This window comes from Lagenorhynchus albirostris, chromosome 12 (assembly GCF_949774975.1).
Source record: "Lagenorhynchus albirostris chromosome 12, mLagAlb1.1, whole genome shotgun sequence".
In the NCBI taxonomy this organism is placed as follows: domain Eukaryota; kingdom Metazoa; phylum Chordata; class Mammalia; order Artiodactyla; family Delphinidae; genus Lagenorhynchus; species Lagenorhynchus albirostris.
The window spans coordinates 66,904,246-66,930,816 of NC_083106.1; the positions used below are offsets into that span (position 1 = coordinate 66,904,246).

At 38.1% G+C, this 26,571-nt stretch overlaps 1 protein-coding gene across 3 annotated transcripts in view; it reads left to right on the top strand.

The window, feature by feature from the left end:
* Positions 1-26,359, top strand: part of RNGTT (RNA guanylyltransferase and 5'-phosphatase) — a 218,012-nt gene extending 191,653 nt beyond the window's left edge. For 2 of the 3 annotated variants that reach the window (XM_060167795.1, XM_060167798.1), the window contains 2 exons: positions 23,418-23,541; positions 25,004-26,359. In XM_060167795.1, coding sequence (XP_060023778.1) covers positions 23,418-23,541; positions 25,004-25,164 — 285 coding nt within the window. In that variant the 3' untranslated portion in view covers positions 25,165-26,359. The remainder of the gene's footprint in view (positions 1-23,417; positions 23,542-25,003) is intronic. The other variant, XM_060167796.1, reaches the window with a different exon arrangement.
* Positions 26,360-26,571: the final 212 nt, after the last annotated feature.

Sequence of the window (26,571 nt, forward strand, 5' to 3'; positions counted from 1 at the left end):
CTGCAAAAAAAAAAAAAAGAGGAACCTCTTAAAGAATAGTTTCATCTTAATTAATTTTACTATTTAATAAGGCCCCTTTTGGAATTTTTCTTTTGGGGGCTTACAACAGAAACATAAGATGTTGGGTTCTCCTTAATATACAAATAATATGTATTCAGAAATGGGTCAACCATAGTGTCACAGTTTTGTTGTGATCATTTATAGCCATGGAATAATAGCCTGAAGATGCCTCTCAAATCTTTACCTCATTCTTCTCTTAAACCACAGTTTTGAATCTTCAGATGCCTACTGGGCAGTTATATTGACTCTTTCAGATCACCTCAGATTTGCTCATGTTTGTTACTTATTCTTTAAATGAAAATGTAATGGCTACCTGCATCACTCAGTCATGAAGCTTAAATTTATTAGGTACCCATTATGTGCCAAGCACTTTGATAGGCACTGGAGTTAGAGCAGTGAATAAGACTGACATGGTCCCTGCCTTTATGGAGCTCACTGTGTAATGTACAAGACTGCTGATTAAATCAGTTCTTCAGGAGTGATGACTGTAATGATAGGGAAGATAAAGGGGTTGTTTGGATGGAGGGCAAGTGTCTGTAGCTTTGTCTCATGGGTTGGGAGGACCTCCCTAAAGAAGTCACCTTTTAAGCCCAAAATTGAAGGGCATGAAGGAGTTAGATGAGTCGGGGCAAGCTGGTCCCTCTGTGCCTCAGTGTCCTCATTTGTAAAGTACCAAGAGAAAACTAACAGTAAATTAGTTAATGCATGCGAAGCACCTAGGACATCACCTGACCCTGAGTGTGGTTGCTGTCTTCATCACCTTTATCATCGTCACCAGTCATTCATTTATTCAGGTATTCAGGTAAACTTTGATTGAGCATGTACCAAGTGCTGGGTATTTTTCAGTACCGTGGTGGGATTTAGAAATGAAAAATTTTAAATCTGCCTATTCTAGGCTCTTAAGGTATGTGTACAAATAGCTTAATAGCAAAAAGAATAATACAATAAGAACTGTACGGGAGATATGAGCCAATATCTGGGAAGGAGCCATCCTTTCTTTCTGGGAGTGGTATATGATTTGTGTCACTTACTTGGCAAATAATATATACTGCCTGTGAAATCTAATATTTTCCTGAATTCTGATTAACTTTTAAGATTTTACACGCATAGGTCTTTACTTGCCACTGAAACTTTCCATGTTTGAATCGAGAAAGTATATATCACACAGACTGAAGTAGGTGAATAGTAGGCTCTCTGTATGTTGATGAGTGGTCTTGGAAACCCATTAAACTTTTTAGGGTCACTTATACAAAAGCCTCATAACTGCTGGAGACCTTTATTACGGTAGTAGCACATGCTTTACAGGGACTCAATATAGATTAGAAGTAGATGTCGCCTCCTCTAAAATAAAAAAAGTTCCCCATATTGTTCTTCAGGGGTGCAGCAAATGTTGATAACACCAAATGTCTGTTTTAATACTTTGCTGTAGTAAAGTGGCATCCCTGACATCATTTTTTGAAATGTATTACCATATGCAGCTGAAAAAAATTAGAGCAAGAATCAAAATTGGTAATCATTTAAATGTTTTTTGTTTGACAGTAGCAAAAGTAGCATATTTCACTTTTGCTGGTACAAAATAAGAAGCTCAGCAGACGGGAATATATTTCAACAAAATGAAGTTTGCAAAATGTTAACTTACATCTCTCTCTTGAGAGAAAACAGTTAATTGTGTAGTAAATAGCATATTGTAGCTTTTGGTATATAAAATTAGTGAGCTTCTTATTTGCTGGAATCTTTTGTTTTTATGTCTTAATGCAGTACATTTATGATTAAGATGCAAGCTTGCTTTCTTTTTTTTTTTTTTTGTCTGAACTTTAAAGCAAAAAGCTGTTATTTCTAATAAACAGGTATTTCCCTCACAATTAGGTAGAACATTGAGCTGACCATAACAAACAGGCTCGTAGATTATATCATCCAAAAAGAAGTAGATTAATGTATTTTTAAATTAAGGGTAGTCTTCAGAAATTCCCTGGTAATCGGTCTTTGCAGTGGCTTTTAATCTCTTAAAACATAAGGCTTGCATGGGATGAGACATGAATTAATTTCCCAGCTTTTGACAAAATTGAATCCAAAACCATCCACATACATATGACAGTCACTTCTAGAGAGTAATTAGCTTGCTATAAATACAAGAGATTTCCTGTGAGAAAATTGCTCATGCTATGTAACCAATAGAGAAATCTGGCAGATTAAAGAAAAAGTATATCTTATCCAAAAAAATAGAACCCTTCAGTTTTTTAGTTTGTTTTGGCTCTTGTGCTTTTTTGCTGAAATTTAGTTGTGAGAAATGTGGCAGGCTGGTGTGTGAGACATGTTTATGCCCTTTATGGGGTGTGGGATTAACTTCATAATTAGCTTTTAGAGATCTTTATGGAAATTTTTTCATGAATCTATTAAATTGCACAAGGATGATTTGCCATTCAGTTGAAAAGCAAACCAATCCCTGAACCTTAGGATAGACTTTAGAACTAGACGAATCTGGTGGGATTCTCATCCAATGTATGTACCTTGGTTTTATATCTATAAAATGGAAATGACAGCATCTGCTTCTTAAAATCATGATGTGAATTCTATAGAATAGTGTGGATAAACCATCTAGCACAAATCTAGGCTTATAAAAGTCATTTTAAAAAATGGTGTTTCCTTCTACCCCCCCATCACTTCTTCTCTAAGGCATTTAATGAACCATTACAAATAGGGACCTTGTTCTTTTATCACCTTGGGATCCAGAACATTAGGATCTTCTGATCTTTTTACATTTTTCTTTCATATGAGGAATTGTGACATGAGAAACTGAGTACATAACTAACACCACAGGTATGCTTCTAGGGAACCTGGGCTGCCTAAAACTTGATACACCTCTTCTAAAAAAGTAGAGCATGTGGCTGTGCTTGAGAGTTTCTGTCTGTGCTGCAGGCTTCTAACTTAAGGAGGCATTTTGATTTTGAGTTCAAGGTATTGTTTCAAAGCCAGGTATCACTTTGGTTTTAATTTATAAATAACCTCGTGGAATAGCCACTTTTCCAATTCAGGTTAACAAAGAATAGAATGAAAATAAACCAGTCAGTTGTTTGCCTTCCTCTACTACCATTAATAGTTTTAGGCTATATAAAGGCATATAAATATGCTCTATAAAGCATATTCAGTAAAGCATATATTGAATAAGTCAAGGTGAACTGCATGGGCTTTAGTTTCTTCAGTTTATTTAGTTTTATTTTCTTGTCGTTTAAAATGGAAGTTAACAGAAATAGAATAAGAATTCTTCTGTTTGTAATACATGATCATATTTTCCTAACATAAATTGAGTGCAGAATAAACCCCAGGAAATAACAGGAAAGCAGGCTAACAGAATTGCAGCCCCCTATGTCTACCAAAAGGTTTACATAGGTTAACTCATGCAGACCCAATAGGAACCATCTGGCATTGTGCTCCAGGTTACATGGCTTAAAAATTGAACAGCATAGAGTGGCGTAGCATAGAGCCTAAGGCTTGTACAGCACGGAGCACACCACAAATGTGTCAAAAGCACTGGAATCAAGATTTTAATCTAGTTCTACCTACTCCACAGTTCCGTATATTCTTTTGTAGCACTCTCTTTCCTAAATTGTCTCAGTAATCTAGCAAGGTGAGGAAAATACTGAATTGTCCTTAAATTGCACTCTGTGTGGTTATTTGAAGAAGTTAAAAGGAAGCAGTCTGGTATGTTGGAAGGATCTCAGGACTGGGTATGAGATTTGGGGTTCTCGTCTTTGTCTTAAAAGAGTTTTTTTTTTTTTTTAATTAAAAATACGGTTTTTCAGTAAATCATGTCTAGCATCCTTTTTAAACTAAAATACAGTCATTTATGATTATTTGACTTTAAGGATTTATAAAAGAAAGTGAAGACATTCAAAGTCAAATAAAATAAATGCCTTGAGAATTCTATTCAGATCACATGGTTAAGAGCTTTGGAGTCAGGGGAAAGTAAGCTTGAAACCTTCTGTCTCTAGCTGTCTGAATTTTGTAAACACAGTCTGTGACCTCATGGTAACATATGTCTGCTCTTCCTTATAAATTTGGTCTGGTTTACCAAAGGGCGATATATTAATTAGTAATAATAAATTGGAATTACTCTAAAACAGTCTTCCTTATAGAGCAGAATTCAGAATAAGTTAGGTCTACAAGATGTCACAACCATGCTGGCTTTCCTAAAAGAACTGGATCTACTCCAAGGAGCTCAGCAGTACACGTGCAGTACGCGTGTCAGAGATAGCAGTCCGAAGAGGCCTTCCTGCTCATTCTGCAGGGCGGGTGCTAGAAGATGGCCCCAGCCATAGAGGAATTGTGGTTGGTCTCTTTCTGATACAAATGTCCTCCCACCTCCCTCCCTCCCCTCAGGTGGTGGTAGGGGAAGCTCTTTGGACTCATCAGAATATGACTGTACAATAATACAAGCTGAAGAAGTATTTGTTGTGCAAATGACCTGTATCTCTTAAAAAGGAGAAAGTACCCCTACTCCCATTCCAAAGATCAGGAGAGTGTTGTACCTGTGATACACCTTCAGGTAGAGTAAATACTAGAAACCACAAGTTCTATATCTGCAGATCTGGAGGCTATAAATAAAAATAATCACACACATCCAAATGATGAAATTAAATTGTATGTTGGCCAGTGTGGTATAGGGAAGAGGAAAGATTACAGGGCTGATTATCAAGAATGTAGAATCTCCTCCTGAATCTGTCATTTTCTCATTGCACAGGCAGTTGTATATGTGTGTTTGAGGGCTGGGATTTGTTCGTCTTTAGGCCTTGGAAGGTTAAAAAATGACAGAGGTGCTTTCTGTTTCTATCTGAGCCTCAATTGCAGGGTTTGATTTATTACTCTGTCTCCATTTTAGAAATTTTTTTGTATCCAAATATCACCTACAGGCTTTCTAAAAGCTCTGCATTTGTTATTTAAAATTGAAAAAAATATGTATACATCATAAACATACATATCATACACACACCCACACGTGCGTGCACACACACACACACACACACACACACACACACACCCCAAACACAGAAAAAAAAATGCAAAGGAATGAATGCCTCTGTGTTTATTTCTTCCCTGTTACTTTATACAGGCATTTTGTAGTTTTCTGGGTGAATATAGAGAGAAGAATGGAAAAAAGAGCCTAGCAACCTACTCAAACTTAAGCCCAGTTCTTCATCCATCAGTGGGATATTTCTTCTTCCTTCAAGAAAGTCTTTCCTCCAAACTTCTGCCTCCTGCTACAGTAATATGACTCTTTCTGTCAAAGGGGGTGAGAACTGTTAATAATAACAATAGTATATAAAAATAGTGGAATGTCTTATTTTAAATCTTTTTCTGATAATCTGTCTACTATCATTTCTTTCTCCACAGTGATGACAGCCTTTCCATTTTCCCTTACATACTAAATATTTACCAGGACTTCATCTTTTGTATTTTTTCCAAGTTACATTTTATTTTCTGCAAAAATACCTTCTCTAAAATTTTCATTATATTACTTTTCCTAATGGATATTCAAAAGATGCTTCGAATTTGAATTTAGATCCTATTAGTAGGCTATTCATTAAGTCCTCTGTTGGATCATTAATAAAGGGATCAATTATTAGAGACTCGAAACCAACGTTTTATACCCTCAAGGCAGACTCTCAGTGTCTTGTCATATGTCTTTTCTTGGTCTATAGCCTTTCAGCTTGTGTCCTATTGAATATTTTTATTGAACTAACTTGGCAAATCATATTTCTTGAGACAGTTTGCTGACCCTACTATTTGCAGATTTTGTAGAAATTTTGATGGAGATCTTTCTTAAGATTTATTATGGAAAATTATTTTAAGAAGGAAATGTAGATTCATTTTAGAGTGGCAGACAGGAAGGCAGAAACTATTTTGAATTTATCCTTATTTACATGGGTCCTAAGTCACTGTTTAAAATAGGAATCTTGCAAAACTAGCTCACGAGAATGTGAAGGGTTAATGTTAACAAAGATGTTTGAGTTCCTGTGAGTGGGGCTATGTAAATGAATTACTTAGTTAAAATTTGCATATTTACACTGTGTATTTTTCTAGTGCTTCTCCTGTTTGTATATTTGATACAAAAAGGAATGATACATTTATCTTTTTTCCTACTGTGAACAATATTGATAAATACTGGGTGGATGGATGCATCATTATCTTTAATATTTTAGGAAGCAGAAAATTCCTGGTTTATAATGAATATGATGCAATGGGATGCCTAAACTTTTGTGTGTTTGTTTTCCATCTGACATAGAAAGGCGTGGTGGATGGTGTTTGCTTACTTTCTCCTCCCTGTTTCCCCCTTCAGTTCTCCCCAGTAGCTGACATCCTATTTCCTCTTTCACTAGAAGTCATACCCACATCCACAAAGGAAAAGCCTAATTTTATGTGGCAGCATGGTTTAAAAGGACTTCTACTCAGAAAGCTGTGACTGAGTCAACTACTAATTACCCATATAACCAGGTCATTAGGTTGGATTTATTCTATTTTGGTTTGGTTTGGTTTTTCAGGCCAGAAGTACATAACTTTTCATGCATGTTTGCATGTAAAATTTTTAATGGAGGATGTACTGTGTGCAAGGCACTGTATTAAAGCTCCATCCTGATGGAGCTTATTGTCAAGCCGAAGACGTAGAGAATTCACTAGGCCATTTTTCTAAGATAAGGGAAGAATAAGGTACTGTGAGAGCACATCAATGAAGCAGAGAGTCTGTGGAGTCAGAGCAGGTTTCCCAGAGAAGGTGATCCTGACAAAAGAGAGGTGGTTAGCCAGAGGGGAAGAGAGGATGATGTGAGAGCCTGACCAGTCCAGGGGGTGAAAATCATTTAATAGTGGCTGGAATGTTTCAAAATCTGATGTCACTTCTATAATTTCTTTGTATAATGCTCATCAAGGTTTTTTTTTTTTTTTTAAACATATATTTATTGAACACCTCTTTTGTATTCAGTGGGATCTGGCGGTGAGCAAAACAAGGGTCCTTGTTTTGTTTGCTCAAGGAGCTTACCATCTAATGAGGGAGAATGTAAACAGAAGGAAGAAATTATACTCTAAAATAATATATCACGTGGTATTTCAGGAGCTGACAAAACAGACCCAATTCTCTAGAGAAAAGTGTCATCTGAAATTATTAAAGTCAAGTATCAGCTCTTCTTGGCCATCATGTTGTGCCAGAGAGGGACAACTGGAGAAATGGCTGAGCGTGTTTGCCTGGCCCAGGGAAGCCTCAGCACAGTGTATCATTCTGGGAAGGGCGAGGGCGTGGGGAAGGGTGGAGGAGCCAGCCGGTGGGGTCTGGCTTGCTGTCCTGAGGGTTGTCTGCCTCCATTTTTTATGCAGTTCCCGCTAGAAAAGGTAAAATGCCTCCCCTACTTCCTTGTTAGTTGTTTGAAATTATTATTATTAGAATCCTCTGTGAGGTTTTTTTTTTTCTAACTTTGGTGGTTGGTCTTGAAAGCAGTTTAGTGGATCTCAACCAGTTTTGTTTGTTTTTGTTTTCATGAAATGAAATAGAAGAAAAAAAATAGCAAAGTGCACCAAGTTGGAATATAAATTGTTTAATGAAACGTGTGTGTGTGTGTGTGTCCATAGTAGGTTGGGATATAAACTATTTTTAATACATTAGATAAACTGGGTCAAACCTTTTTCTCCTCTTTGGTGAAACTTGCAAGACTGCAAGTAAGAATTTGGCCTGCAGAGTTACCCATTTTGCTGGTGAAAGATAGTCTTGTAGACCACAGGGTCAGTGTGTGGAACTGAAATGCCAGGTGTCTGGACCCTCATTCTGACTCTGCCCCTACAGAGCCATATGCTTTGGACAAATTGTAGGCTTTCTGTGAACCTGTGTTTTCAGTCTAAAAAGAGAGGTGGCCTAGGTGAGCTCCTGTGCTCTCTTTTCAGCCAGGATTCTGGGCTTGGTACTCTTTCTAAAACAGTGAGGTGTAAAACGTGAATTGTCTTAAGGTTGTTTGAGCATTTGCACAGACCTGTTATCCATTCAGAGAGGCGGTCCTAGGAGGAGAAACGAAAGAGTGAAGCAAAAAATAATGTACGGCTCACTCCCACATGATCCTGGTTCCCGCCAGTACATGCTTGTCCCTCCCTCTAAAAAGTAGACGGTCCACTGCATGCGGATAGATCTTATGAAGGAAATAATGAGCATAAAAACGCTTGGCCTGGTACCTGCGTAATAGAGCCTCAAAAAATGCTGAGTTGGGAAAATGTTGCTTGAGGTCTCAACTCCAACAACTAGGCAGTTACATGGGCTACTCGTCACGAAAGCGAGGAAGGCATGAGTGTGTGGAGAAGCCAATATTGGAGAGGGAGGGGCACCTCTAGACCCATTTTCTGTTTCCAGTTATTGGATCTGCATATATTACATGTTCCCTTACTCCTTTGTGAGATGCCGGGGTGACAGAAGGTATCTTCCAGGTACCTTATTATCACTGTGTGCAGTAGGGGGACATCAAGTACAGAAGAATTCTCCAGTCTCATCCCCTCTGGTATTGGAAGGCTATCCAAAAAGAGTCTCCAACCATACAATAAAATAACAGAACCCATTTATCCCAGTCACGTTCCAGTATGTAGGGTCAGTTTTCTTGTAGGAGCTCAACTCTATTCTGAGATCATAGTAATTAAACTGAGCTAAGTGTAGCAAAAGAGTACATGTTACAAACTCAGTTAAAATTCTCCAGTGAAGAGCTCTCTGCTTGTAGCGGTTACCCTGCGTCCAGCGCTGTGAACAACCCCATTTGGGGCATTGTTAGGCAGTGCTGTTGACACAGGAATACATTTCATATGATTATCATAAAATTGTGGCCTGGAAATTGAGCAGCCATGGCGCTGCATCTCAGACTCACGTTTATAATAAGCTGTAATAAAGTAAACATTTTAAATGGATTTAAGAGCAGGCATTACTTGTGATCACAAATGTAAGTTCAGTTGAAGTGCTTTTGAAGCCCAATATAACAAAGCAAACAGATTTCCTGGCGTTATTAACATAATTGTTCTCTGTTGGATTTCGATTTCTAAAGAGTTATTTAAGCCAAAAAAAAAAAAAAAACCAGCAAAAAGAAATGTAAGAATGAGCTACTTTTCCTTTTATTATGTCAGATTAAAACAAAAAATCCCAGATGTTCACTCTGCCACTTCCCCTAACTTACCAAATCATTGCCAACCTCTTTAACTGGGAGTTGATATTTCATGATTAATTAGGGGTTAAATTCAGCTGTTTGCTGTGCCATCAGCAGGCTCTGGAGTGGGGCTACCCAGCATTCATCTGCTGGTGAAACTCCAGGCTGTACTGTGTGATGGTTAAAACAGGGACTTAGCCCCCGCCCTTTCCTAAGGACAGACAATGACTAGAATGTCCACTGAACACCGTAGTGGGGGGGACATGACTGTATGTAAATTTGGCACCAATTAGATGGGTAGGATTCAGTTGTTCCTGGAATGTTTCAAAAGCAAAAATGGAAACGAGAGTGGTAACATCTGAAGTGTGGTAGCAAGTTAAAGCGGTGACGATTTGGAGCCCTCGGGCACAGAACAGTACCAGGAGGTGATCGCCCTGTCTTCTGTGGCAGCCAGCAGCTGGCTGTGAGTGTTCGCACCTTGTTACTTTCCAGCACTCCAATTCTGAATAAACCCCCCAAACAAACATCCTTCCTGTATTGTCATTTGGTCAGAGCAGACCCTCAAGCAGTGAGCCAGAGGCACAACATCCACCACTGCGGAAGCCATGGGAGCTCAGGGTGGCAGGTGTCCTGGCCTAAAAGTTGGCACAGGTTGGCACTGGTGGGAGGAGCATCGTCGGAGACTCACTCAGTGCTTTCTGTAGTCGTGGGGCTAAGCTGACTTAGTCAAAATTCGAGGGAGGCGCACTAGGATGAGAATATCCTGTAACATGCGATTTAAAAGCGTTCCTGCCAAGCATGCCACTTACCTGATATGTTATTTTTATGAAGCATCAGGATTGTGCTAGGTACTTTTCAGAGGAAAGGTGAAAAGCCACCCACCTTATTTTAATCTTCAGACTTAATTCCATGTAGTTTAGCGCTACAGTCCAGAGAATAATTTCGTTCCTCATAGGCGACCACGGCTACCTTATTCAGAATATACTCTCTGGAGGCTTGATAAGAGCAGTTGAGTGGTAAGATATGTGTGTTGGGGGGGGGGTAAGGGGAGGATTGCCCATGTACTTTTTGCTCTTTATTCCCGCTAGGACGCATTGCCATATATCCTCACCAGGACTGGACTAGAATGAAAACCTAACAGAGTGTGGGCGTGGGGGAGGGAGGGAGCTAAGTGAGAGATTTAATCTGGTTCCAAATGTGAGTTCTCATCTCTCAAAAATTGCGCAATCACATACTTCTAAATGTAGACATCTTTACATAATAGTATTTTTGTGCATTTTACATACATGAATAATTCTTTGCAAAGATTCCCCCCCCCCCCGCCCCCAAGTTTGAAAATAAAAGCAGATAAACCGGTTTCCCGGACAGAAAAGACTGTTTTAAATCACTGGAGCCTACTAAAAATTTAAATAGCTCTAATCATCACTGAAATCGTCCTCTGTTGTGTATTACTCAGCTGAAAGCACTTTAATTTCACAGACGTGACTTAGGACGCTGAGAACTTCCTTCATCTACTCCCACATCTTTTCCCTCCCCACTATAGAGATTTCCTCCTAACTTCTGTCCAGGCCTCTTTTCTCCACACTAGTATTAGCCAACCCATGGCACTGGAGGCTGGTGAGTTTTTTGTCTGTTTGCTCATTTTTGTTTGTTTTTCTCATGCAGCCCGTGTTTCTTACCGTTTCTGTTTTAGAAGATTATATCACATTAAACTTAACATGACCTAAAGGGATCCGCACATTGCCTGTAGTTTATGGTGACTGCAAAGGATACTCCATTAGCATTTAGTTATTTAGTAATTTCTTGATTAGGAGTGAACAACAATAAAAGTTTCCTTTTCCTCTAGCATGAAGGATAATAAAGTATATAAAGTGCCCTGCACAGTGCTGGCTACAAAGCAGGTGTTCAAAAACTGTTCATTCCCTCCCTTTCCCTTCCCCAAGAAGGAAAAAAATCTCAGTCAATAATTTTAAAAGTAAATATCTCTGAAGGAAAATAAATCTCTTAGTTGCTGTACAGAAGAAACTAACACAACATTGGAAAGCAACTATACTCCAATAAAAATTAATTCAAAAAAATAAATATCTTAGGTAAAAACATTAAGTTAGTTTTGAGTACAAGTTACCAAAGTAATGAATTTGCTATTTCATCTGGTTTTATAATCTCCTCAATGCATGAATGTTCACACCCATAAAGATACACTAATTCATAGACATAATGCAGGATGCACTTTAGTACTTAGATATTTCAGAATAAAAGTGTTTGATTTGATGACCTCCAAGTTTCCTATCAACTCCAGAATATTGGATTTTATGAAAGGTATTTGTAGTGTGTTTTGGGAAAAAAAGATCTTTGTTTTTGAGGAAGGTATTTAGGGACTGTGACAGCTGATACAGATAATTTATTGTAACCATTTTTAAACTTTCAACCTCTTCTGAGTGGTTTTTGATATCCCCAATACCTGGAGCTAAGGAGGCAGATTTAAATAAATCCATCGTGAATGTCATTCAGAAGGTACATAAAGATACAAAACAGAACTCCAGGGTTTTGAGCAGTGTACTGTCACTCTGTGTTTGTGTAATGCTTTTGTCAATAATTCCAGAACTTCTTTCTCAAAGAAGAAGAAATATAGTTGTTGAGAAAGCATATATAAAAATAGAAGGCGTGTGCATGGCAAAGTTACAGCTACTGTGGTCCAAGTATCTCAGTGAGAGTCTGCACTGACCCGAGGTGCTGAGTTGTGAGAAAGGAATCCTGGAAAGCTTTGTTTGCTCAGATGGATCGCAGTCACCACAGAGCATTATCACTAAACTAAGGAGTTCTGTGTCCCTAAGCTAATGATTCAAAGGTGTTGTGGGTCTGTGCCCATTAATGCTGATAGGGCAAATCAAGTCATTTTAAAGACCAGGTTTACTCTGGAAGATGATCAAAAGGGAAGAGTGTCAACCTTTTTTTTTTTTTTTCCTCTAAATAGTAGGCAGAACAGGAAGGAAATCTTTACTTATTATGGTAGCATTTTGGTTTATTGACACATTGATCCAGCTGGAGGACAGTTCTCTTGAAAAGAATAGACAGGTTTTAAATGGGTCAGTGGAAAGAGATAAAGTTATATGTAACCAGCATGTATTGCTAAAGGAATAAACAAATGAACATTATTGGACCCAAATTGTTAGCAAGTCCTTGGAGAGTAAATGATGGACTCGTTGAAGTAAATTTGAACTATGCATTGACATTTTAGTGACCTGCCTAGCTCAAACATTAGATCCAGTGTATTGTGAACTTTGTTAAGCATGGATATTTAATGACTGGTAACACGATTTTAAGTTAGGTGTTTGTTACTGCCAATAGATAGACCATTTATCAAACTCAATCTGACAGATATACTTTATGAATTGCTTACTTTGGCTGTGAGACAGACATCTTAAAAAACAAGCAACATCAGTCAAGTCTGTCATGGTACTTATAACTATTTAGAAAGAAAAACGTGTTAGGCATGCATATTGCATTTTAGCCTCCTCCCCACATTAATGGTACAGGCAGACCTTGTAGATATTTCGGGTTTGGTTCCAGACCACTGAAATAAAGCAAATATCGCAATAAAGCAAGTCACCTGAATTTTTTGGTTTCTCAGTGTATATAAAAGTAATGTTTACACCAAACTGTAGTCTATTAAGTGTGCAATAACAGCATTATGTCTAAAAAAATGTACATACCTTAATTTAAAAATACTCTATTGCTAAAAAATGCTAACCATCATCAGACAGAGCAGGGTTGCTACAAACCTTCAATTTGTAAAAAAAAAAAAACAACAACAAAAAACACAATATCTGTGAAGTGAAATCGAAGTGCAGTAAAACTGCCTATAGGCATACAATCTATGCCTTTAGATTGTAAAGCTTTCCTTGGTTGTATATCGTTATTATCCCACATGTGCACTGAACCCGTGATCTACTTATAAATTCTCATCATGCTCGGTACTAAACAGTGCGATACATTGTGCCATAGAGTTTGGCAGTCTGTTTAGTGAGCTGTTAACCATTACCTCACCTTACCTGGCAGAGCTGCCTGTTCTGCCCACACAACCTTTTTCTTTTGCTTGTCATTGCCCATGGAAAGGTCTTCAGTCCAATAATGGCTTCTCATTTGGTCGAGAAATCAGACAAAAGCTTTGCAGCTGTGAAATGCAGCCCATTTTAAAATTAACCTATTGTAAATCCTTAATGATTGAGAAATTCTGCAATTTGCCGTGATGTGTGGTTCATGCACACGCAACCAGAATAGCAAACAGCAGAGATGGTGCAGGTCAACATGGTGGGCGTTTGAAAAGTAAAGGAAAAGAAACTTGATAAGACATCGTGCTTGGTTCAAACCAGCATGTTATGTTCTCCCGCCCTTCGTCTGTCACACATCACTTCGCCTCCCACCCACAGGCTCTCCCAAGTGGAATATAATCCTTGGAAATACTTACTTAAATTACAGTTTATTACACAAGAAGTAAAAGCTTCCACAAGTGTAGTTTACCTTTGCCTCCTGTAATACTTTTTCAACCTAGAGCCTAAATTCTTAGGGAAAAGGAGGGCACAGGTTTTTGACTCACAAAGACCTAGAATTTGAATTTTGATACCAAAACAAATTAGCTCTGTATCCTTATGCATGTTACTTAAATCCTCTGGGCTTTAGTGTCCACATCTGGAAATCTCACTGGATTCATATACAGATTAAATCAGATTATAAAACCTAATAGGGATGCAGTATGTTTCTCTGCCTCTTACTGGCTATGAGACTCTTAATCAAATTCCTTAACTCCTCAGTGCCTTGGCTTCTCTATCTGTAAAAACGGGGATACTTCCTAGAGCCGTTGTGAGGATTAAATAAATGAATCCACATAAAGTACTTAGAACAGTGCTCAGCATCTAGTAAGTATTCAATAATTATTAACCATTCTGGCTGACAGATAGTAAACAGATAATCAACAAAAAAATTATATTTACAAATAATGATAAACAAGGTAGAGGAAAAGTTGTACAACTTATACGAGCTAGAAAAATAAGCAGGGGCTATGTCATTTAGTGCTGTGTCATGAGAAGCCACTGATAAGGGGATGACATGATTTGATTTACTTTTTTTTTTAATTGACATTTTTCTTGTTTCTTTTTTGTTTTAATTCATCTTTCAAAATTTACCTACAATAAATTCACTCCTTTTGATGTACAGTTCTGTGAGTTTAGACAAATGCATACAGGTGTATAGCCACCACTAGAATCAAGCTATAGTACAGTTCCATCACTTCCCCCCAAAATCCCACATGACACCCTGGTATAAGCGATCATTTCTCCCACTCCCAAACTCTGCAACCACTGTTCTGTTGTCTGTTCCTATAATTTTGCCTTTTCCTAGGGTATCATGTACATGGAATCACATAGTCTATGTAGCTTTTAAAATCTAGCTTCTTTAACTTAGCATACTGTATTTGAAATTCATCCATGGTATTCCATTTATCAATAGTTTATCAATAGTTCTTATTGCTGGGTAGTATTCCATTGCAAGGCTGTACCAACAGCCTTGTTTGTTTTATCTCTTTACCAGTTGAAGGGCATTTGAGTTATTTCCAATTTGGGGTGATTATGAGCGGAACTACTGCAAACATTTGTATTCAGGTTTTTATGCAAACGTATGTTTTCATTTCTCTTGGGTAAATACTTAGGAGTGGGGTCGCTGGCTCTTTTGGTAAGTGTATGTTTAACTTTGGAAGACAGTTAAGAAACTGCTAAACTGTCTTCCAAAGTGGTTATAGTATTTTGCATTCCCACCAGCAATGTGTAAGAGTTCAGTTGCTTGGCATTGTTGTCAGCATTTGATACTTATTTTAGACAAGCTAACAGGTGCATAGTAGTGTCTTACTGTGATTTCAATTTGCATTTTCCTAATGACTAATGATGTGTTGAGCATATTTTCATGTACTTATTTGCCATTCATATATCTTCTTTGGTGAAGTTTCTGTTCAGATTGTCCATTTTTAAATTGTGTTGTTTATTTTCTTATTATTGAGTTTTAAGAGTTCTTTATGTAGTCTGGATACAAGTCTTTTGTCAGAAATGTTATTTACGAATATTTTATCCTAATCTCTGTCTTGTCTTTTCATTCTTTTAACAGCATCTTTAGATGCAGAGCAGAATTTTATAGCTTTAGGTTTTTTGTTTAAGTGTACTTTCTGTTTTGAGTTAATTGTGTGTAAGATGAAAGATATGGGTTGAGGTCCATCATTTTGCATGTGAATATCCAATTGTTCCAGCACCTTCTGGTGAGAAGACTCTTCTTTCTCCATTGTATTGCCTTTGTTCCTTTGTCAAATGTCAATTGACCTTATAATTGTGGATCTCTTTCTGGGCTGTCCTGTTCCACTGATGTATGTGTCTCTCTACTCACCCGATACCATACTGTCTTGATTTCTGTAGCTTTATATACTAAGCCTTGAAATCAGTTAGTGTAAGTTCTCCAACTTTGTTCTTTTTGTTTTGGCTGTTCTAGTGTCTTGGGCGTTCCCTATGAATATTAGAATTAGGTTGTCTATATATATAAAAATTCTTTTGGGATTTTGCTTATGATTATGTTGAATCTGTATAGTTAACATCTTAGCAATATTGAATCTTCCAGTTTGTGAGCATGATATATCTTTCCATTCATTTAGGTCCTCTTTGATATCTTTCTTTCATTGGTGTTTTGTAGTTGTCAGCATACAGATTCTGCATGTTTTTTTTTAAAATACCTATTTCATGTTTTTGAATGTTACTATAAATGATACTCCTTAAATTTTAAATTTCCAACTATTCTTTGCTAATATATAGAAATACAATTGGTTTTAGTATATTAACCTTGCAACCTTGTTAAACTTACTAGTTCTAGGAGCATCTTCATAGATTCCATTTATGTAAGTGATCGTGTCTTATGTGAATATAGTCTTTTTTCTCCCTTTCCAACCGGCGTGTATTTTATTTGTTTTTCTCTTAAGCAAAGGAATGATTTGATTGGATTTACATTTGTCAAAGACCAATCTGGCTGCACTGTAAAGAATTGATTGGGGCTTCCCTGGTGGCGCAGTGGTTGAGAGTCCGCCTGCCGATGCAGGGGACACGGGTTCGTGCCCCGGTCTGGGAAGATCCCACATGCCGTGGAGTAGCTGGGCCCGTGAGCCATGGCCGCTGAGCCTGCGCGTCCGGAGCCTGTGCTCTGCAGCGGGAGAGGCCACAACAGTGAGAGGCCCACGTACCGCAAAAAAAAAAAAAAAAAAAAAAATTGATTGGATGGGGAAAATGTAGAAGAAGAAACCAGTGTGGAAGCTGTTGCAGGAATCTGACAGACAGTGAGGGCTTGGGCTGTGATGATGGTAGTAAGAAAGGAGACAAATACTCAATGTATTTTGGAGATAGAACTGGTAATGCAGTGAATAGGAGGGAAGATAAAAGGGGAAGGGAGCAGAGGACACTAAAAAGCTTCTGTCACGAGGAACTGGGTGAATGGAGTTAATCATTTATTGAGATAGAGAAGATGAGTGAGGAATATATATGTTAGTGATCTAAGTCAACGAATGAACTTAACTTGATAGAAATTCTCCTCTGTACCCATCATCTAGTTTTTGTACCTCAAGCAAACCCACATATGGGTTTAGAGACTAGGATCTGGGGAAGGATGAATGAAAACGCTATGGGGCAGAGATTATCAAACTTTCTTGGTTCATGTTCCCTCATAGACATTTCTAATCCAAAAGAAATACCTAACAATTCCATTTATTAAGTGGATTGATCCAAACTACTTAATAAATGTTTATGTCCTAACAGCTTAGCATGTGTTATGGACTGCATAATTTCTTCTTTCTTTTTTTCTTTTCTTAGTTTAATCTGTCGTTATATTAAATACTATACTCACAGAATTTTTTTAAACTCCACTTTATATCGTCACATCACACATCTTCTCAGTTCCAGGCAGGCGGGGGCGTGGAACTCCTCCTACTTGAGCCACTACCCTCTGGCCCCCATAAAGCTCGCAGCAGTCTGCTATGCACAATGGCACAGTGGCCATCCTGAACCGGCCTTAGGATGGGAATTGCCTTTGTTTCTCTCCTGAGCGGGATGAACTCCCTTGATTCCACATCTTCCTCTTTGTTTTCATTGTTGCCCTCATGTTGATGAAATAAAACTTTGGTAATCTCCTAGAAAAGAAAGTATGAAATACTAAAATTTTAAGAATTTGCATGCATGAAAATGTTCTGCTGTCACTCTTGTTTCATATTTTGTCATGATATAGAATTTAAATTTGGAATTTTTTTAAAAGAAACTTGAAAATGTAATTCCATTTAAGGACCGCGTAATTTCTTAAACCTTGGAATCAGATTATACACCACCAACCTCATTTACTTTCCACATTGATTTTGGTGATACTTGGTTTTTATCAATGACAATAACCACTGAATACTCAGCTTTGCAGAGATATGTTACCCAAAGGAATCTCATGTTGAAAATGCGAACTCCTGCCAACTAATAGTTTGCTTGGTGTCCAACACGTGCCACTGTGTTTCCTGGGAAATTTAAAGTACCCCACAGTGCCTCTCTATAAGGTTGTCTCATTGCACAGTTTGGGAACTGTGGACTTAGGACCTTATTCCAAGACTTTTTGTTTTCTGTTTAAAGGTTTATCTCTTCCTGTTGTTTTTGTATCTCTACATTAAAAACCAATCTCATGTTTATCATCTTTTATGAAACATAGTTTATTTTAGGAATTTTTTATTATTAAAAATTATGAAAGTTAAGCATGTATTATGTAGAAAGTTTGGACAATACAGCAGAACACAGAGAAGAAACTAAGTCATTCCTAACTCCACCATCTACCAATAACCAGTACTAACATGTTGTTGCTTTATCTGCCCAGTTATTTTATATGAAGATGTATTATATTTTGAATAATAACTATAACTAACTCTGATTTTATAAAAAGGTAATAATCTGTAGTTTAGTGGGGATTTCATACCCTGGAATTGTGACTCGTCTGTAATGACCTTTGGGATAAATAAGACCGAGTTCTAGCTGCTTTCTTTTTTTTTTTTTTTTTTTTTTGCGGTACCTGGGCCTCTCACTGTTGTGGCCTCTTCCGTCGCGGAGCACAGGCCCCGGACGTGCTGGCTCAGCGGCCATGGCTCATGGGCCTAGCTGCTCCGCGGCACGTGGGATCTTCCCGGACCGGGACACGAACCTGTGTCCCCTGCATCGGCAGGCAGACTCTCAACCATTGCGCCACCAGGGAAACCCAAGCTGCTTTCTTTTTATTGGCAACTTTCATTAGTTGAACTCAGGATTGGAGGGCTTGAAGACCCCACCATTCATGAGAGAGAGGCTTCCTGCTACTGTTTCTAACCTAGCAAATGTGAAGTGTGTTATTTACACAGTAGTTCTTCATTATAAAGGTGCAAAAAACATAAATGGATTTTAGTGAAGGAACGTTGTTTGAAGTGATTAAGTCTAGCATATTTTTAAAAAGGGTAGCTTGTCAAGGGTTTTATTTTCTCTAGTCGATGGATGCACTTGCTAAAAATAATATATTAAGGCCCTACTATAAGGTAGTAGTTCTAAAAGATTGTCTAATAATTCAGGTTTAAGCTATTTGTATTGTCCTGACACCACAAGGAAAACTTTTATAATTCCATTTCATTTCTGATTTATTTGTTGTTTTATTTTCTCTGCCTTCATTCATAAGTACTAGACTTTGAAGTTGCATACGTGGAAACAAGATTTTTGTTTGAGTTCATCTACTTGAAATACATTTTAAAAATTCACCTTCTGTCATACTACAGAGTTAGAGCTTGAGTAGAATTTTAAATTCAGAAAAGAAAAAATGGTCAATGTAGTTTAATTCCAGAAAGCAGTTCACAAAAGATGCAGTGGAAACTTCTAAGTATATATATATATATATATACACACATATATTCATATTTAGAGTCTCATTGTTACTCTGTCTGTCTCACACTCACTCCTCTTTCCCCCTCCCTCTCTTTTTCCTCAATAATTGAAAATTCTGACCAAAACAAGTGGTGTGTGTTAGTACTTTATTAGCATAGTCTGGACTGTCGAAGAGTAATTTTTTTCTTGTAAAATCCTGGTAGAGGACCCCATGGCTGACTCTAGAGCTGAGGCAGAGAAAAGACAAGATGAGCCTAGAGTAGTAGCTTTTATTGCCAGGGACTAAATGCTAAAAATGCATAAGTAAGTAAAAGTGGAAGCAAGTTAAAAGGACACAGGAGCCAACCTGAGAGAGTTCCCAGTGGCTGAAACTAGAACAATTTGAGCAAGAAAATAAATGACAATACTACTTTATCATAAGCCAAAGAATAAAATAAATACCCATGAGTTCTTACTGATACAAGTAAGCAAATAAATAAATGAGGGGAAAAGGCAAATCTTCCTTACAGAAGAAATCCAGATAATAAATGTAGAAGGAATGGAGAAAATAGAAAATTCCATTAGAACGCCACAGTAATAATTGCTGCAGGCAAGATTCATGGATGAATGCTAAAATTAATGAGCGAAACTTTAAGAAGAAAAGGGATGTTTGTCTAGCCTCAAAATCTCTCTCCCAGGAAATGTATTGATCTCTGTGGTGCTTTTAATAAATGTCCACAAATTCTTTGATACCCTTCCTTCCAGCAAGTGGCTTAATTCCCTTATCTCTGAGCAGGGCTAGACATAGTGCCTGGAACTAAGAGTATGGTAGCTTCACAGTAGAGAAACCTGGCAGATACCATCTTCGCCAAGTGATCAGGGTTTGTTTACACCTCCAGGAAGAAATCACGTTGATCTCATCTACCCCCAGACATTACGCAATGAGAAGGGCGCTTTACCTCTCTGGCGTTCTTTTCCAAAATTCATAACCTCAGTCTAATCATGAGAAGACATCAGGAAATCCCAATTTGAGGAACATTCTACAAAATATCTCACTAGCACTCTTCAAGAGTGTCAAGGAAGGTCTGAGTAACTGCCACAGGTTGGAATAGACTAAGCAGACATGACAACTAAGGAATGCAGTTTCCTAGATTGGATCCTGGAGCAGATAAAGACATTAGTGGAAAAACTGATGAAGTCTGAATCAAGTCTGTAGTTTAGCTGATTGTATTGTACCAATGTTAACTTCTCTCTTGGAGTTGATAAATGTAACATGATATGCGGAATATGAACATTAGAAAAAGTTGGGTAATGGGAATCCTGGAACTCTCTGTACTATCTTTACAACTTTTCTGTAGAGCTAAAATTGTTTCAAAATTAAAAGTTAAAAAACTCCCAGCTTACTGGTGTCTTTCTCAATCCAACGATATTCGTTATTTTAAAGTGTCTCTAGAGCACATTAGTTCAGAGAAATCCCCCTCCCCTTCGTACAGTCTCTCTAGAAAAGAAAGATGAGCTCTTGATAACAAAACAGCTCTCACAGAGCAGGGACAATAAATTCTAGGGGCTTGTGCTCCACCATTAGAGACGGAAGCGCATCTCTGCCTGCTCTGAGCGGCATGGTTCAGCCAGCGCTGATGGTTCGCCTTTTGTGACTTGGTAGTGTGTCCAGCATTTAGGTTCCAAAAAGTATTCCTTTAAAAAAGTGCAGAGAGGAGCAACTGTGGTTCTGCCTGCCTCTGTCTTGGGCCCTTCGTTCCAAGTATTACCATTGACCTGCTAATCTAAAATCTTCAGAGGTACTAGATCTGGTTTCATCTGACTGTCTCTTAACATCAGATTATTGGTAGACTCAAATGGTATCAGAAGTGTGGTACTCAGAAAGATGGATACATGAAAAAAATTTTTTCTTCAATATAAAATACACTGTATTTTCTTTTCTTTTCCTTTTCTTCCTTTTTTTCCCCCCAAAACAGTAGAATCTCATTAATCCAATGTAATTATGGGTACAGATGTGAAATCTTGATTTATAAATATTTTATTCTTATTACCTTCAAGCTCTCATCAACTCACAATAGGATAACAGAGCTGAGTATAAAAGGCTTAACCAGATCCTATTTTAGTAAATAATAATAGGTGATGGCTGAGGATGATTATTGTCATAGTAACAAATCAGAATTTGGATACTAAAGTTCAACTCCTTCCCTGTATGCTAATCATTCTCTTCATCTGACCGTTAGTGAAAACTGTCTTTAGTTTGTATACATATGGAAGATATTATTTTAGATCTTAAATCTATTTTATTACCTAAATACATTTATTAAAAGTTAAACATATTTTATTACCTACCCAAATTGAGTACCTTGCACTGTGTCTATCTTGGGAATATCACTGGTGTGATCAGTGAAGAACAATGTACTGTTCTTGAGCATGGAAATACGTTTAGGTTAGTGGTAGGTGCGTGCATTTTCTGGAAAGCCCTATTTCCCGGATTGTTAATGCGTACCCAGGTAGATACACAGATACTTAATAATACTGCCTAATCGCTGTAGTCAGATGGAGCAACACATAATTTATAGCAATTCTGAGACTAGAAACAGGAGAATGGTAAATATGTGATAAAGATGTACTACGATTGGTAGTCAGTAGAAGTGCAGACTGCACATTATTGATAGCAAGCCATTCTTGTAGATGTGTGTGATACAATTTTCTTGACAGGTATTTTCAAAGTGTACCTTTCCATGTCATCTTGGTATCTTTAGTAAATTTATTTGTACACTTAAAAAAAAAAGCAATGTTTCATTTCCTAATTTTATATTCAATTAAGAATTTTAGTGGTTGTCTACTATGTGCCAGGCACTTTCATTTATTATTGCTCCAATGTCCCAGTGTATTAGAAACTCCTTTGCCCATTTTAGAAATTAGGAAATGGAGAATCTGAAAGGTTTAGAAACTTATCTGTTAGACCCTACTTATGGTATAACATAAGTGGTTACCTTACCTGAATAAGTTGCCTAACACTTGGATATAGATAATGTATCAGAAATAAAAGGAGGTAGATCCCTAGGAAGGGAGGGAGGGGAGTTGAGACTAGAATAATGAATATTTGAGAATAAATTTAGCAAGTTTGCTAAGTAAGTAGAGCATCACTTTCTTGGGCAGGTCTGATTCCAATACACTGAATGTATTGGTCCTGTCAGATTTGTTGAAAATGCAAATAGTCCAATCAAGTGTAACACTCATTAAGGGAAAAGGACTACAATTTGAAAGTTTTTATGGAGATATGCACTGCCTAATCTGTGAATTGAAAGCATCTTTTAAAAATTTGCTTCCCTTCGTATTCCTAGGTGGTAGTGAATATGTGGGTAGAAAAAGGAGAGCATTTCAAATAATCCTAATGAAGTTAACTGATTGCAATCTTCCGTATTGTGAGGAAAAGTTGTTAGCTGTGAAAGACGAGGACAGAATTAAAATATTACCATGACTGGCATTTGATTTGAAACTGCGAAGATAAGCTTAGGTTCCTATTTATGAAAACCATCCTCACAGCCCGATGAAATATCTTTTCAAAGGTTCTGTAGTTGCCATGGATACTTGTTAGCGTTGATAGACTAAGTTGTAATCCATATGCAATCATCTGAGGTGAAGTAACCAAAAAACCTACCAGCTAATATCAAAGGTGGCTTCATCTCTAAATTCATACCGGTTTGGAGATGAAAAGGGTAAATAGCCTAAAGATTAGATTTTTAGTTAATTATCACTGCTTGAAAAGCAAAATAGTTAGGATGCACATTGCCTGAATCAGATCTAATGTTTACTCTTTATGCGTAACTTTTTATCTTAACCAGTAAAGGGGATTTCTTAGATTCCGACATAGGAATTTAGATGGTGTGGTCTTTCTAAAGGTTGTTGAAACCTTCACAGATACTCAGTTTCTGAAAGCCAGAGGGACACAGACAATATCGAAGGCATTGGTCCCTATGGTAACGTATTTGCATTTGGCCCAGAAGTGGCTGGTTTCTCCTTAGCTTCTTTTAATTGCTATATATTGACAACCGTTTTCACGACTATTTATAAGGTGTCAGATTGATGAGCAAGTGTACAAGGGAGTGCGCACCACATCCTTGGGCTTGATTAGATGCTTCGGATGACAAAGAGCTCTGTGTGAAGAGGCACCGAGGTGTTTTTGGCATTTCCCTAATGCGTCTGTCACGTAGTGCAGGCAAGAAGCCTGTCAGATGATTTAAATATTTTCCTCAATTCTCTTTTAAAACAGGTGACAAAAGAGCTAAAACAGTATGACAACAAAATTATAGAATGCAAATTCGAGAACAACAGCTGGGTCTTTATGAGACAGAGAACAGACAAAAGTTTCCCTAATGCCTACAACACTGCCATGGGTGAGTGTGACACCCTCCCAGTGGAGGTTACATGAACCACCCCCCCCAAAAAAACCAAAAAAACCCCACAACAACACACACAAGCTAAAGTGTTAGAACCAAACTGTGCTGCCTTTTGTGGTTCAGCTTTGGGGGCAGAAGGCCGTGTGGACCGCGGAGGGCTCGTGGCAGCTCTGTGCCCCGCGTGGCTCCTGTCCTCCCTCACCTGTGGGCTGCTGCAGGCACCCAGGAGAGGGGTTAAAGGGCAGGAAATCGGGCTGCGGACAGGATGAATTTGTTGAATGACAGCCACAACAAAAGCCATGGTAATTGCAGATCCATTCAAAATGCTGAAGCCATCGTCTGCCAGATGGCAAAAGATGGCATGAGCAGGGGAAATGTGATTTCCAGCTCCTAAGATAGTTTTACAAACAATGAAGAACAAAGTCAATGAAAACCTTAGAAAACATAAAGTAAAAAAAAAGAAACGTAAAACCTGCTATGCTGTCCTTCAGGGTGTGCTCTGGGTACAATGTGAGTGCTTTGGGAATTCAGAGTAGTGAGGGTCTTTCATGGGAAACAGCACATATTAATTAGGTCTCTAAGGTAAACTACTACTGGCAGCAATTCTGGGTTGCTGTTTTTAGTGGAACTGAAAGAAAAAGACAGATAAAAACCAAGAATAAAGGTTAATAGGATTATGCACTTTGAGTGCTCAGTCAGTGATGATGATGATCGTATGATAAGCTTATGAGATAATATAGAAATTGCCACTTTGAGTTTTGTGGCTTAAAAGTTACTGTTGTACATTCGAAGGTTCTTGTTGGAACTAACGTCTGTGTTCAGACAGGATGCGTTAATTTGGGAAAGAGGAGTAATTAAGCCCGTGTTGTTTTCCTAAAACCAAGTGGGTAAATACAATTTTGATCACATAGGGAAAGGTGCTTTCTTTAATAGTCATTTTGTTGTAATACCTTACTTCAAGCAAGTTACTAAAATAAAGAATAATACGCTCTGCCAGCTACACTGCAGCCTCCCCGTTCGGCGGGCACGGTGGCTGGTGCCGTACACATGCCTCAGTGTGCGCTTCTCTCTGAGAGAGAGAAAGGCTAGAGGACTAGAGCGCGCACTTCCTTTAGAAACTGTGCTTGAATATGGACATAGTGTGACGCCCTGGGCGAGATCAATATCCTATACAAACTGTTTGGAGGGATCAAAAACTGTAGTGAAGACAGGCTTAAACCCAAATACTTAAAGTTTGGGTCTAGAATTAATAGTAAAGAGCAGCCACCAGAAATGCACTCATTTCGGGGGTGGGGGAGGGAGGAGCACAGTTGAAGCCACAGCAAGTCGCCCACGTTGGGAAGATGGAAAGTTTTAGCGTGTTGGGACGGAAACGTCTCCCCGTGCCCTCATCTCCCTGGGGCGAGTCAGCCGCCTCCATGAACCCTCACACGAGACTCACGTCTCCCTTTGTCCACAGCCGTGTGCAACAGCATCTCAAACCCTGTCACCAAGGAGATGCTGTTTGAGTTCATCAACAAATGTGCGGCAGCTTCTCAAGGACAGAAGCGAAAGCATCATCATCTGGACCCGGACACGGAGTTCATGCCTCCGCCACCTCCCAAAAGACGTTTGATTTAAAGACCTGCCTCTGACTTCAGGATTGAGAGGAAAGATGAGTGAGGAAAAGTGCTGTTGCCCCATTTTCTTTGCGACCAGAGAAATTCAAAACAGAGTGTGGCTTGATGTTGATAACACATTTGACTTTAAAAAAAAGAAGAAGAAAGTACTGTAGCCAGCCTGTAAATACTTGATGCATTTGTTTCCTCAGTGCTACAGTACATCATGGACTTAAACATTTTGTTTATATCTGGTAAACTCAGCCTTACCTTGTGGAATCTGAAGACTGAAATATCCAAAGGTTTAAATGAGATCGAAATCAGTGAAAAAGAGGCCTTGTTTATATACGGATAACTTCCACTTTAATTTATAAAGTTAGCAATCTAGAACTGTGAGCGCCTAGAACACTGTATTTTTTAGAAGTTGTATTTCAACTATGATAGATTTTCCTTTTAAAACATTTAGACAATGGCATTAAATATTCTTGCTATTATTTATCATGGATTTCCTACATTTCTGAAATTCTTGTATTCAAAACCAAATGACAAAGTTGTTAAATATTGTGCTATATTAAAGAACTTGGTCTGGCTTACATCATTTTAAGAAGTTGTTTTGGAAATGGAAAAGTAAAAAAGTAAAGCTCCAATTTTGTTAATTTCATCCTTTCTAAAGGAGGTATATTGAATCTTTTCATCGTCTCTTTCTGTTGTTTGAACTGCAGTATCAGCTATCCAATGTATCCACTCTGGCAGTGGTCCCGAGTTACTTCATAGAACTTAGAGACATACCACCCGGTCCTGTGTGTGTTGTTCTCCTGGGAGACTTTTGTTCTCTTTCTTTTTTTGGTTTTAACGCCAGGGCTACTTCTGCTGTACCTCAGTGGTAGCACATTGTAAATTACGTTAAAACACACAACTCACTGTGATGATGGGAGTGATATCAGATACAGACAGTGTTGTATTTGTTCCCTTGCACCAAACAGCAAAGGAAATGGCAGCTGACTCCTTTAATTAGAAGGTAATGTCAGTGGAAGAGAATGCTGTCACTAGAAAATGCTCTCCCACTGCTTGATAAATGCAGAGGCAAAGACTAGACATCTGTAGGAACTAAACATCAAGGAAGCCAAGACATTTATTTTCAAAGCCAGAATTCTCTCATCTTCTATTCTGGGAATGCTATTTCAGTTGTACATCTGAATTTAAAAAAACAAAAAACACATTTACTGATAGATAATGGATTTAAAGAGTGGCTAATTGGTCACATGCCATTGTTGGGAAACTGTGTTCTGATTGGTTTGTGAAGGAACTCTTGAAAATTAGCCTACTAGAAGCTAATGTATTTATTTTTAGAGGTACAGGTTTTAAGTATGTGTATTTAAACAAATTTTCATGATCTGAATTTTATATATGTATATGCATATATATGTGA